The following is a 15088-nucleotide window of genomic DNA, read 5'->3' as shown; positions in this document are numbered from 1 at the left end:
TTGCAATTATCTGTTTGGGAACACCTGTATCAGACTTATGATTTTATATATATATAATGTGTGTGTATATATATATACTTACATATATATATATATATATATATATATATATATATATATTTTGTGCTGATAGTTGCATTCCTTCGTGGTTTTGATAAAGCACGGGTTCCGTGTGCAACGCGTCAACCTTGTCTACCCCCTGCCTGTCTGTGCTTGGTTGTTTTTATGGATTTTTGTTCACTTCAATAAAGCTGTATTGCATCGTGTGGGAGTGCTGCCATCCAATCTTTTTGTTCGCATTGATTTCTGTTAGCAGTGACACATCAGGTGGATTATGGCCATAGTTATTCACCCGTGAGCAGCGGAACTTCGCTAATACATTTGGACATGCAGCTGCTAATTAGTATAGTCTGACAGTGGCAGGTTCCTCCTTCAGAATACAATGTCCTAGCAGGGGGAATTCCACCATCCACCTGATTTGTGTGGATGAACAAACCATCTACGACCATCTATTTGTCTACCATCTATATATCTTCTATCTATCAACCCCCCACCCCCATTTTTCTGTCTCTTGATTAACACATACAGTAAATGTATATCATAATTTACTTTTATTAACTAATTTTACTTGGCTCTTCTGTTGCAGCCCTGTGCACACAAAGAGTTCTGATAAATGCACTATACAGCATTATTATTCTGTTACTTTCTAGTGCGGTTAGTGATCCTTATGGCTCAGCACTCTTTTGCATAGAGATGTTAACACTTGGAGAATCAGCAGGTGAAGCTGAGCTGACATTTCATTGTATTATACCTCAGTAATCCTGATCAATGGCTCTGATGACATTACAGAGTTGCACTTGGGTCACAGCATGGGTTAGCGGCAGACAGCTTAGAGTCATTGTGATTTGTATTAAGTTAAACAGTAAATTTCCTCTTCCTTAATAGAATTTAGCAACAGAACTGAGTTCAAATGCCAGTGAAGCCACACTGTGCAAGATGAAATGATCAAAGCAAGTGCTAGTGACAGCAAAAGTCCACTGGGGCCCATGCCCAGTACTGGCAGGGCAATGTCACATGACTGGACCTAACAATCATACTGTGACCCATATGATTTTTAAAGATAAATGTATATATCCTGTATATATATATATATATATATATATATATCATAGCCTTTCAATGCCAACAGATCGATGATCCTCATAGCTGCTTTTTTCCCCTTCTTCTTCTCTTTTGCTTACTCTGGGTATGACTCCTGGTCTTCTTTCTTTAGCCATTGGGTTGGCCAGTGAGGATTTAACTTCTGTGTTTATGTTGGACTTACAAATTTAATAGCCTTTAATTAAAATCACTATACTTAGTTTTTTTTTCCCCAAAGATCTTGGGTCCAGTTCAGTGATGTTACAGATGCCCTCTTTGTCCTCTGGCAGGTGGCTGGGTCCTAAATGATGCAGAGCAGTGCCATGTTATGAAGTACTGCCACTCTCTGAAGGATTCTCCTGTAAGTCCAAGGTGGAGGGCCAAGCCTTGACATCCTGGGCTCACAGGAGGTTGGTTGAATAATGCTAAACCAGATAGAATATAGAAGAGAAGTAGCACCGCATTCCTGGATTGGAGAGTCTGCAAGGAGCAGAGCCTGGGAAAGGTTGAGAATAGCACCCACAGCTTTTTATTATTAACCACTGCACCAGCCAACAATTTGGAAACTTTGTCCAATTTGAACTTGGGCTTTAGGTCAGCAATGAAATTTTACATATCTCTTTCAAAATAGTTTTCTTTTAAGCCTCATGCACAATGGTCATTTGCTCAGCTCTCCTGAAGGCCTTTCTCCTGGTATTAGAAAAGCAGCATCAAAAACACCCTAGAGACGCATTTTTGTAGATACATCTGGGCATGTCAGGCGTTTAATCATTAATTAATTTAATTGGCCAGAATTATACTTAATTCTGGCCATTGAAATGTGTGACGGACCATACTGCACCTAGCTTGGGTGCTTCTGTCAAAATACAGCTTCCTCCAGTCTGGACCCAGGTATTATAGCTGAGCACCCAAGGACTAGACGACACTAGCTTAGATGCAAACTGGAACTGGAACTCACTTTATTGTACTCTCACACAGAATATATACCATGCAAGATCAGATAAGAGATCACATTATCCTAACCAATGCAAACTGTAAACGGCACATCTAAGGAACAGCTACCATAAAATAAGCAGTAATCTAATTAAGCAGTAAGCTAATCAACAATCAACATAAACATATAACATCCCACAATAGTTCGGTAACAGGGTAAAGTGGACACAATATTAACTACCTCTCCAAGAGATGAGCAGACAGAGAGAAACAATAGGTGACACGTAAAAATGGAAATTCACACCTAGGAGGCATACAATGGAGAAATGATACCATGGGAGAAAGACACCTTAGTAAACAGACAGAAGGAGACCCCAGCCTCAGGTTGTTTTGAGCTGATTATAATAACATCTGCTCTGAGTCTCACAGTCTAAAGCAGTCATTGCTGGTTTGGGCACAAAGGTCCCAAATCTGTGTGCTTCAGGGAGACATGGACCTGAATTGAAGCAAGACCATACCAAGGGTCCCCCAGGCACAAACCTCCCAAGAATAGAGCCCCTCTAAAGCCAGGACCCATAATCAGTAGACAAGAGGCTACCCTGCAGTCCCCCCCCCAAAAGCCACTGTCCTGGTTGGGTCTGTCACAAAATGAGTTAACGTTCAAGCGCTAAACATGTCTAGTGTTAACATGCTTTTAGATTTTTTTCTCCTTTAACCGCCTGCATGGATACATAGGTTGACATTGAGGGGCATTTAGAGGCAGAAACAGAAATGTCAAATATTCCTAAAAGTGGCATTTTTTACCCCCAGTGTGCATGAGGCCATAAGGTTTTTTTTCAGTAGGACAAAGCATATAATACAGATGATTTATGTTACATTTTTCTTTTCACCCCTGCTGAATAATATGCACATTTAAGTGTATATTGTGATACATGGTTGTAAATTTTGCAAGTAATTTCCCTTCCTCTCAGAAATTTTTATTAATAGTAGCTTATTGCTCACACCCTGGAATTGAGTCTCTGTGAGTTCAAACAAGGCTTTATATCCTTTCTAACAGCATATTACTTATGTGTTTTGTGTGACGTGCTCTCTTAATACTACATTATCAGAGTGTGGAAGTGAACATGCTGAAGTAATGGCTGATTTGCTAGCACGACATTATAAATTATTTAGGTACAGTGTATAACTCAGTGCTGTGTAAATCTATATAATGATTCCACGGGAGTCTCCTGCTGAATACTAAAAGCTGTTCTGGTCCATTATAGTCATTTTTTCTAACACTGTTATAGTTTACTAGTTTACACATTTTATAGCCCGCGGAGCTTGGTCAATAACAGTAATATATATATAGATATATATATATATATATATATATATATATATATATATATATATATATATATATATATATATCTTATAAAGTTTGGGGGTTGTTTAGCTCAAGTGTAGCACCCGCTAGCGAGAACAGTCCACACAAATGATTCCTTTTCAGGGCTTTTTGGCACACTTTTATTAAAGAAAATCAAACAAGGTTCCAGCAAACGTGGTTTCCCTCGCAGGGGGTTTTCACCACCAGCAACAAATAAAAGGATATTCAGCCTCCTGGCTTACACATGCAGCATTGCAAATAAAAATACCAAGCCACCTGGCTCTCTTCAGCAGCAGACACAACACAGCTCAGGCTCCCACACGGAGCTCTCCTGACAACTGTCAGCGACCTCAGACCCAGGTCTCTGGCTTTCACCTTCCAGCCTGCACTCTCTGGACACTTCAGTGCACACCTGCACTCTCTGGGTTCTCCCTTGCAAGCCTGGACTCCTCAGGAGGGTGGAGCCCAGAACCATGGTCCTGACTCTACTATCAGGCCCACACACACATGAACAATCAGTGTGCCAGTGAGTCTCAAAACCCGGACCCAGAACTGGGGATTTCATCCCACCCGGATCTCTAAGAAATCCCCGGGCTCCAGGTCCCAAAGTGGACTTCAGTAAATAATGAGGAAACTGAAAAGCCAGTTTCCTCCCAAACAAGCAAATACACTGGAGCCCCTCAACCTGCCTAGTTGAAAATCCTGTTTTCATACACTGGTGGGGTACCTCACTACCACTATATATATATATATATATATATATATATATATATATATTTACAGGTGCATCTCATAAAATTAGAATATAATCAAAAAGTTAATTTATTTCAGTAATTCAGTTCAAAAAGTGAAACTCATATATTTTATATAGATGCGTTACACACAGAGTGATATTTTTCATGCATTTCTTTCTTTTAATTTTGATGATTATGGCTTACAGCTAGTAAAAACCCCAACTTCTGTATCTTAGAAAATTTGAATATTACATAAGACCAATAAAAAATGTAATAATATTTTTTATTACAGAAATGTTGGCTTACTGAAAAGTATGTCCATGTACAATATAGTATGCACTCAATACTTGGTCGGGGCTCCTTTTGCATTAATCACTGCATCAGTGCGGCGTGGCATGGAGGCGATCAGCCTGTGGCACTGCTGAGGTGTTATGGAAGCCCAGGTTGCTTTGATAGAGCCTTCAGTCTGCATTGTTGGGTCTGGTGTCTCTTATCTTGCTCTTGACAATACCCCACAGATTCTCTATGGGGTTTAGGTCAGGCAAGTTTGCTGGCCAATCAAGCACAATGATACCATGATCATTAAACCAGGTACTGGTACTTTTGGCAGTGTGAGCAGGTGCCAAGTCCTGCTGGAAAATGAAATCAACATCTCCACAAAGCTGGTCAGCAGAGGTAAGCATGAAGTGCTCTAGAATATCCTGGTAGAGGGCTGCGCTGACTTTGGACTTGATAAAACAGAGTGGACCAACACCAGCAGATGACATGGCTCCCCAAATCATCACGGACTGTGGAAAATGTTGCATTTAATTTGGAAATGGAGAGGCACAGAATCCAAGTTGCATGAAGTCAAGTGTGAAGTTTCTACAGTCAGTGATGATTTGGGGAGCCATGTCATCTGCTGGTGTTGTCACTTTTTGAATTGAATTATTGAAATAAATTAACTTTTTGATGATATTATTATTTTATGTGATTCACCTATGTGTGTGTTCATATGTGTATATATATATATATATATATATATATATATATATATATATATACACACTATATAGTCCAACAGAGGATGCTGCACAACAAAACAGTGCTGATTCTGTAGCAAAATAGCAGCACGAATGCTCGTACAAATAAACAACACTTTTGAGTGTCCCTAACCTTTCTTAAGTTGAAAAGGAGTGGGAATGGCTAAAACCTTTGCATGTTTATATGAGTTTTTGTACTGTTGTTTTTCAACAATAAAGAGTACTGCATAGATTTACCATGCTGAATTGTTGTGTCGCATCCTCTTGTTGGATTTTGTATAGACTGCAAGGCTGCAGTCCATCTGATTGCAAGCACATACTGAAGAGTTTCAGCCATACATGCTACCCACCCGTTTGGAACAGAATATATTTTGGGGTAGATGTAGCTGTGTCTTGGTAAAAACAATCAGTTTTTATTTCTGCAAATAGGGAAACAAAACAGCTTACCTTCAGCATTAACCAACAATCCATAACATTTTGGCTTACAGGCATCACAAACTTGACCCACAATAGGGATTAGGGTTCCCAAATGGTCCAGGGGTCCAGAAACTGTCACACTACCCAAGCAGCATCTCAGCAGCCAAACAGTTCACAGCTCCCTCACCATTCTGTCCTGTTCAAAACAACACCTCATTGATACCTGCTAATTGCTTTCTGCCTCTTTCACAGGTGGGTGAACCCTTCCAGCCTGGAGGCCTCTTTCCCACCCAAGATCTTTGAATTCCTGGCCCCATTCAGGACTTAAACCTAGAAAAACTGCAAATCAGTTTTCCCTCTTTAACAGATTACCCTGAAACCCCTAAACTTGTATGGTTGAGAATGCCTTAGCACTCAGAACTGCTCCTTTTGTCGTCCCTATTAAAGAGACTACAACCAGAATAATGGTGACACAATATCTGCCTTCCAGGACCCATCCTGTACAATATATACTGTAAAGTATATCATATTAAATACAGTGGCCAAGCACATATTGTAGGGTCGGCAGATGTTTTATAGTGATCACTGTGCATTATGACTACTCAAGAACTCATGTGATCCCACATGGGTAGATTAAACCATATGAGCAAGAGGGGCAGCTGTCCACTACACCCAAGAGACATTTAAAGCCCTGAATGAGCCATCAGCCAGTGTAGCAACTTCCCTGGTAATACAGGGAAACAAATTACATCAAATCCTTGTTTAGAGATGAGTGACTGCAACCCTTGAAATTATAAAGTATATAATTTGACCGCCAATGTATTTTTATATATAGTCTCGGCCCTCTAGAAGCTTATCATCTAAGGTCCCTATCTAATATGCATACATACAAATACTAGGGCCAAATTTAGACAGGTGCCAATTATCCTACCCGCACATCTTTGGAGTGTGGGACAATGGGAGGAAAGCGGAAGGAAAGACTAGTGCCCATCAAACGAAGTTAAAAGAAAGATGGAAACCCTCTGGGGGCTTTGGCAAGCTTTCTTGATGGTCAGTTGCACTTGATATTGCTTTCTAGTGAGGCCCATCATGATCTGATCCTGATCTCTCTGCAGGACATGCTTATATTGGATAACATAAAGTCACTTTTAACAAGTAGAGCAACTGAATGTAGAAAATGGATAATGTGTTGGGAGCCTGAGTCGCTGGACAAGTAACCTACTGTATGTTTCCTGTGTCTAATTGCCACGTACTTCAATGATATATTTTCCAAACTAGTGATAGTATTAAATAGGAATCTACAACGTGTACATCCTGCTGTGCTTATGGCTGTGTGTTTTGCCATACCTGATGCATATCTGCTAATAGTTTAGGCCATATCAGGAGCTTATTGTAGAATGCTGTCTCATACTGATTCAAGCAGAAACAGAGGCTGTACTCTTTAATGTCCATATATCACTTAAGATAAACTGAACACAATTACAAATCCTCTGTCAGGTAAAGCTATATCCATATATGTTTTTCAACTGCCTATTTAGCTACTAGCCTGGAGTTCAGCTTTCATTGAAATCAAGGTCTATTTATTTGAATTGCTACCAATCAGCTAGAAATCATAAGTCAAGCATTCAAATAATTAATGAGTAAAACATTTCTTTTTTCATAGTGGCGGCTCCTGATTTACTGGATCCCAAATCAGCTACTCAGAACACCAAGCCAAGGCTCTCCTTTTCTGCCAAACCCAACCTTTTGTCCACTCGTGAGGAGAGGGGCATAACAGTGACTGTGATGAAATGGAAAACTGTGTCCACTGTATTTCTTGTGGTGGTTCTCTACCTAGTCATAGGAGCTACAGTCTTCAAAGCCCTGGAGCAGCCTTACGAGACATCACAGAGGACTACTATTGTGATACAGAAACTTAATTTTGTCTCTGAACATTCTTGTGTGAACACAACAGAACTGGATGAACTTATACAGGTAATTACTCAATTTGGTGTTGTAGAGGTAATAAAATGAATAATGGGATATGGACTTTTTTTTTTTTTTTTTTTTACCACTGCTATTCCTTTATACTTTCTTTTAAAATTTACAAATGCAGCAATTTAGAAATTGGATGAAAGATTTAGCACTGGGAAACACTTTTTGAAAGATAACAAGTGCATTTTATATACAACAATATAGATCAGATCAAAATGAGGGACACATGGGGATGAAAAAGGGACAGAGGGACTTTGTTCTAAATTAAAGACAGTCCCTCGAAATCAGGGACAGTTGGGAGCTATGCATTGGGATACTGTTTGTGTGTAACCATCGATAATCGTGTCGTTTTCACAGAGAAGCAGGCTACACAGACTGGGAAACAAACTCCCTATGATCACTCTTAAACCTCTGTTTTTTTGTGGAGGACTTAATTTAAAAAGCCACCTTTAAATATAATTGCGCCAGTAAGGAAAGTACCGGAAAGAGTAACCTCAACATCCTAAAAGGTAACCTCATTCTCATCAATTGAACCCATGATGCTTTCTGATAGTCATAACCAAAAACTTATAACCATTGACTTCTTTTTTGCTAGTCAATATTAGACTTATAGGGAAAAGCTCCCTAAAGAGGTGAAAATGAGACTTCCTAAATCTGGCAGGTAGTCCATCATAGGTCCGAACAAATCTGTTTAAGCAAACCTATAATTATATGTTGCACACAACAAAAAATAAAAATTGCCCGTGGGACTTTTAAAGAATACACCTGAAATGTGCCAAGTAAAATTTGTAAATGGTTTATTGACAAACATTTAAAAAAAAATCACATAATACAGAAAATAAAATAAACTAAACATCATCATATTAGTAAATTTTACATTCATGTAATAAACCTTCCCATAAGACCTTCATATGTCATGAAAGTGACTGCCAACAGTCTAGGACAGCTGTGCTGGGTTTTGACACGTTTCGCGAGAGGAGTCTCACTTTTACAGGAGAAGTACAGAGAGATGCCTGGAGATTAAGGGCATAAATGAATAAGTGAGCCAGTACAAAAGAAAGGGGAGGAGTTGGATTCCAAATATTTACATATAGTATCCAGTACGTTCCACTTACAATTAATGAAAAAATCCTGGCCTCCTAGCGCCACCAGAGAAGTGAGTATGATACTTCTATTTTATGTGCTTTTTGAGCCTTGGCGGGGTCAATTTAACATGCTCCATACAGCTCATGATACTTCCAGATAGCAGGGAGCATGTAACAACACTTGGCCAATCATCAAACACCAGGGTCTTTAAATTATAGTCTATAGCCCTGCATAAGCCTGATTTTAGGTCTTGGTGGCTGAAGGTTGGTACTATATATGTTGCCAGAGAGGACAAATAAATTGAACCCTTCCTTGTCAATCCACAGGTACACTTTAAAGTTTGCCAAAGTCCATTTCCTTTGTCATAATGGTACGTGGGAACTTCTGAGCATGGCTTTTATAGAGATCAGAAGCACGATTCCTGAATTGTCCTGGACCGAAAAAGGATATCTAATAAGCTCGTGCCCAGCTGACCAAACTACAATATGACCAAGGAAGTAATACATAAGACAGAAGGGCTCTTTTTCTTGTCTGGCACATTTCAATTTAAACTTTCAAGTGGTTTCATCTCTTCCTGAGGTCAGACTTGGCCGTTTCACGGCTCACTATGTAAAAAAAAAAAAAACTAAAATTACAGCAGAAGCGAGATAATGAAGTAAGGCTGAATACAGATGTTATTACAGGTTACATTGTAGTTGTAAAGTGACAAGAGAAGAGATATAGATGGAAAAAGTGTGATTTATATTAGAGAGCCTACCCATTAATAAAATGAACAGTTCACATGAAAAAGCAAACTGGGGACTCCAAATCACATTATTACACTGGATACTGAATATAAAAAGTACTCCTTTTTACCAATACTTAACAAAATACTACTTCTGATCGCCAATGTGATTTAAAACCTGGACAAAGATTGCATGGTTTACGGCCATCATTAACATTGTGTTTCACATGATTAGAGACTTTTGATATTCTAATAATGATAATGAAATTGATCAATAGTGCTTACCAACTATGCAGAACCTAGAAATCATAGGAATAGATTTATTCCATATTAAACTGGAATAAAAATGCATATAATTATATATTTTTAAAAATCAATGTAGTTTGTTAACTATGTCAGAAAATACTATGAATAAGTCATAGATACTTTTTATTAGCATCCCCACTTACAGAGCACTATGTAAAAAAAAAGAGGCAACCTCATTTTCAGTCAGACTGACCCTGTGAGGTAAGTTTGGAATGAGGTAAGAGGATCAGCAAGGCACTGTGAAGTGAGATTCATTTCTATGACAAAGCAGAGTTTTTGCAACATTGCTCTACCATGGGATCATTGTCAAATGACAGTGACCACCAGCAAGGAACAGGGCCGGGACAAGGGGTGGCCCTGGGCGCACTGTGTATTGTAGGGATGGGGCCTCTGCAAATTCCTTCTACTATAAGGCTGACAGGAGTAGTCACAGAGGCATAACTACTTCTGTCATCCCAGCGCTGGAAACGGCAAGGAAAGGAGGAGAGAGCCAGTAGGAGGTCCAGGCTGTGCTCTCTCTCCCTCATAGGCTCGCACATGATAAAGGGGGGGACACAGTTTGTCATCTTTGCCCTGGGCACTGGATGATCTTGTCCCGGCATGGGCAAGGAATCAATATATTTGAACCTTCAGTATGACCATGGCTGCTGACTACACCAGTCCATTTAAAGTGCATAGTGTCGGGTGGGCACATATTGCCCCAGGTGTATACTCATGTGAAGGTATATGCACACACATGCGTGCTGCCAAATATGTACACAAGTGTTCTAACCTTGTTAAAATAGGGACTTCTTTGATCAATAATGTGATATCAGGGATGGCATGTTAGATTTTGTTGGTGGTAGCCCCGTGCTGTTTGTGAGGTGAGGTGCTTTCTGTGTCCAAAACAAGTTGAAATTGGGAAATTTTACTTACGGTCTATTAAAAAAACTGTCCTTAAAGTGGATCTTTAATCAGAAAACTAAGTCCTGCTAGATCACTTCAGGCTGGCCTCTTTTGCAGGTATAGCTATGTAAAATATAAAAAATAAGTGCCTATACAGTTAAAAAATCCAGTAATACACTGTCTCACCATGCTCTGCACATGCTCAGTTGCTTTTTTATTTTTCAGCATTGTGCCAAATTTGTAGGTGCAGATCTGCTGACAGTCTAAAGATTTACTGCTGCTCAGGTGCTCTGGGCTTCAGCAAATTGGCAGCCTCAAACAAGAAGAAACAGGAACAATGCTGGACGTAATTTACAGCACACACTAATTTTAGTGGCATAATTATTATTGTGGAATGTATGTTCCTTTCTAAAGAACATTATTTTTACCAAGTTTTTATTGGTAAAGTTCCATTTTAACTTTAAAGCACCCCTTTAAACTTAACTTGCCCCTGCCTGAACCTACTCAACCCCTTGCCTAATGCTTAACTCTTATGCTGCGTATACACGAGCAGAATTTCCGACAGAAAGAGTCTGATGGGAGCTTTTCATCGTGTATTCTGATCGTGTGTATGCCCCATCGGACTTTTCCCGTTGAAAATTTAGACGGACTTAGATATAGAACATGTTTTAAATTTTTTCAACGGAACTAATTACTATCGGTAAAACCGCTCATCTGTATGCTGTTCCGACGTACTAAAAACAACGCATGCTCTGAAGCAAGTACGAGACGGAAGCGTTCGGTCTGGTAAAACTAGTGTTCGTAATGGAGATAGCACATTCCTCACACTGCAAATTCTGTGATCTTTTAACCACTTGCCGACCGCCGCACGCCGATGTACGTCCAAACTTTGCCTGCGGATATCGTTGTTATGGCAGCAGCTAGCTGCCATAATCCCGGTATCCCCGTTTTCGTGCGGCGGTCGGCTTTCTGATAAAAGTGGTCCCTGCGGCAGATTCGCTGCGAGATCACTTTTATCGGTGGCAGGAGAAGGCCCCCCCTCCCGCCGTGATCTGGTGCCCTCTGGCGCTTACCGGAGCTGTCGGTAGCGGCGGAGGTGATCGCGTCCTGCTCAGTGCTGTGCCTGGAGACGAGTGAGGCTAAGATGGCGCCCACTCGTCTTCATGACACTGCTAGGCGGAAGCGACGTCAAAACGTCACTTCCGCCCACGCCTCTTAAAGGCATATTTTTTTCAATGTCATTTTTTTAAATTACTTTTTTTTATTGCATTTTAGTGTAAATATGAGATCTGAGGTCTTTTTGACCCCAGATCTCATATTTAAGAGGTCCTGTCATGCTTTTTTTCTATTACAAGGGATGTTTACATTCCTTGTAATAGGATTAAAAGTGACACCATTTTTTTTTTTAAACAGTGTAAAAATAAATAAAATAATGTAAAATAAATAATAAAAATAAAAAAAATGTTTTAAAAACCCCCCGTACCGACGAGCTCGCGCGCGGAAGCATATGAAAACGGTGGTCAAACCACACATGTGAGGTATCGCCGCGACCGGTAGAGCGAGAGCAATAATTCTAGCCCTAGACCTTCTCTGTAACGCAAAACATTGGAAATAAAAGGTGGTATAGGGCGCACAGGACTAGCGTAGTCCAAATGATGTCTCTATTAAGGATCGGCAGTCCCAAAAATGAACGGGAGAAGTGTAGGTAGGAAGGGATGAAAGGATGGTGATCTTCAGCAAAAAGGGCTGCAACTTTAAAAGACTTGAAGCAGGGTCTAAAATGACATAAAAACAAACAAAGGCGCCTCTAAGTGCAGAAGATAAACAATTTTAATACCCCAACTGGGTTAAAAACACTTACAAAATAGAAGTAAAAAACAGGCACATCGTGGGTAAGGCTGCATTGGAAGAGGTCACGATCAGAGGAAGCCTTCAGGAGGATCCTCCTGAAGGCTTCCTCTGATCGTGACCTCTTCCAATGCAGCCTTACCCACGATGTGCCTGTTTTTTACTTCTATTTTGTAAGTGTTTTTAACCCAGTTGGGGTATTAAAATTGTTTATCTTCTGCACTTAGAGGCGCCTTTGTTTGTTTTTACGCAAAACATGCAACCTGTAGAATTTTTTAAATGTCGCCTATGGAGATTTTTGAGGGTAAAAGTTTGACGCCATTCCACGAGCGGGCGCAATTTTGAAGCGTGACATGTTGGGTATCAATTTACTTGGTGTAACATTATATTCCACAATATAAAAAAAATTGGGCTAACTTTACTGGTGTCTTATTTTTTTATTCAAAAAAGTGATTTTTTTCCAAAAAAAGTGCGCTTTTAAGACCGCTGCGCAAATACGGTGCAAAAAAAAGGTATTGCAACGACCACCATTTTATTCTATAAATAATAATATAGGATGTTAGGAAAAAAAACATATATAATGTTTGGGGGTTCTAAGTAATTTTCTAGCAAAAAAAACTGTTTTAAACATGTAAACACCTAAAATCCAAAACAAGCCTGGTCCTTAAGTGGTTAATGTGGTGCATCATTTGTGCTCTATAATGCTAGAAGAATGAAGTTGTTTTGCTGCTGATATTCACACAGATTTCTCACAAACTTATTTCTTCATTATTTCTCGTGATCTCATGAATAATCTTTTATTATTTTAAAGCCAGATCTCCAGAATAATGTTTAGAAATATTTTTTATAGTCATCTTTTTTTAGAATTTTTTATTTCATCAAGAAATTATTGCAAAATTATTTTCTAGTGATCTCCATAATATTTTTTTTTTTTTTTGGTGTGTCAAGTTACCACAATAACATTATTATCTTGTATTTTGTAACCTCAAGGAGGCTGGTTGGTGTCCCTTGTTAATTTGACATTGTATTTTTGAAATGTACCTGCATACTCACAAACAATCTGTCCTATTTTTTTAAAAACACATATAGGCAAGTATTTTCAGAAAATGAACTATCCATTTATTATGGGTAACAAAATAAAGAGGAAGGCAATGCTGGAGAAACTTTTGTAATTTGCAAAGCCTTTTGGCCCCATGGCACACATGAAGTCTGTGGAAAAAAAATTGTTATCTTGAGGAGTCCATATAATTTTGAGCCCAATCTGGTCCAGGACTCCCAGAGATCAGGACCAGTAGCAGATGATATCTATGTCCCCAGGCTGTGGTACTACACCAGCCTGCATCTTCTGTCGGACCAGACTGAACCCAGGCCATCACTTTATTCTATTCCCTGCGGCCTTCCCTCCACGTTTCCCTGCAGCCTTCCCTGCAGCCTTCCATGGAGGCTGTGGCTCTGGTGGTGGACTTATGGCAGGAGGAGGATGGGCAAGCTTATATACATGGCTGTTCTCTGTCAGCTGGCCCCTCGACCCCTTCTGAAGGGCCTCAACAATAATTCCCTCACAGAGGAAGTGTTGGCCCTCCTCCAATTTCAACAATCTTGTGGCTAGATAGCAGCCATAGGCCTCTTCAGCGTCAGGGGGGCATCTTAGGACATCAGTTGCTTCCCTAATGAGGCCCAGTGCTGCCTCCTCCGTGATCGCCCCCTTCCTGGGCCTTTTTGTTTGAAGGCGGAGGGGAGGCACCTTGGACTGGGTGAGGCTCCTACTGGGCCCAGCCACCTCCTAGCTGACACTGGGCCTGCCCACCTCCTGGCTGTCACTGGTCACGGCCACCTCCTGGCTGTCACTGGTCGTGGCCACCTCCTGGCTGACACTGGGCACGGCCACCTCCTGGCTGACGCTGTGCATGGCCACCTCCTAGCTGCCACTTCCCAGACCCTCTTCCTGGCTGAGCTCATCCTGTGTATAAAAAAGGGACATAGTTTTAGTTTTTTCTTCATCAATCACACACAATTTTTAGCTCATGACTTGCAAATTGAATGTTAATAAATAGAAAAGACTATCATTCTGACCCCAGCATTTTTCTTTCTTGTCCCAATCATTTTTGGCCACTACTGTCTATTCATGTAAATCACTTGGTTTTAAATCATTAATTAGTTATCAATTATAACATCTAGTTAACATAATTAATATTAGGAGAATAAATATGTAGTAAAATAATATACCTGGCTCCAGCTGGGCGCATCCACTTCTTTCAGGATGGAAGGCCCAGGTTGTTCCTCGTCAGCCTCTGCTGGGGTTGAGGGAAAGGTGGAGGGAAGGCTGCAGGGAAGGGTAGAAAGTGATTCCCTAGCTTCAGTCTGGTCATCCAGAAACTGCAATTTTTTGAAGTTCCACAGCCTGGGTACATACACTTGCGCTACTGATGCTCCTGATCTGAGTGATTTCTGGATCTTATTATGCTCCTTCTTATACATGTTCCTCAAGATCCCAATTTTACTTTCCAAAAACTGGATGGTTGCATTGGGGAACCGAGTCTTCACAAATCCCAGGATTTTCTCCAGCGTTGACCTCCTAGCTTGTTTATTATAATATAAGGTATTTTTCACCTCCCAAAAATTCCTCATCTCCCTGTATCAGTCTATGAAA

At 40.2% G+C, this 15088-nt stretch overlaps 1 protein-coding gene across 1 annotated transcript in view; it reads left to right on the top strand.

Moving 5' to 3' along the window:
- The window catches only part of KCNK2 (potassium two pore domain channel subfamily K member 2), a 209381-nt gene that overhangs the window by 35715 nt on the left and 158578 nt on the right, over window positions 1-15088 (top strand). Inside the window, exon 2 of the mRNA XM_073628383.1 lies at window positions 7279-7589. Coding sequence (XP_073484484.1) covers window positions 7279-7589 — 311 coding nt within the window. The remainder of the gene's footprint in view (window positions 1-7278; window positions 7590-15088) is intronic.

Source organism: Aquarana catesbeiana, linkage group LG04 (assembly GCF_042186555.1).
Source record: "Aquarana catesbeiana isolate 2022-GZ linkage group LG04, ASM4218655v1, whole genome shotgun sequence".
NCBI lineage: Eukaryota > Metazoa > Chordata > Amphibia > Anura > Ranidae > Aquarana > Aquarana catesbeiana.
Note: the sequence above shows the minus strand (reverse complement) of the source record. Positions and strands in the feature narration are given on the sequence as shown.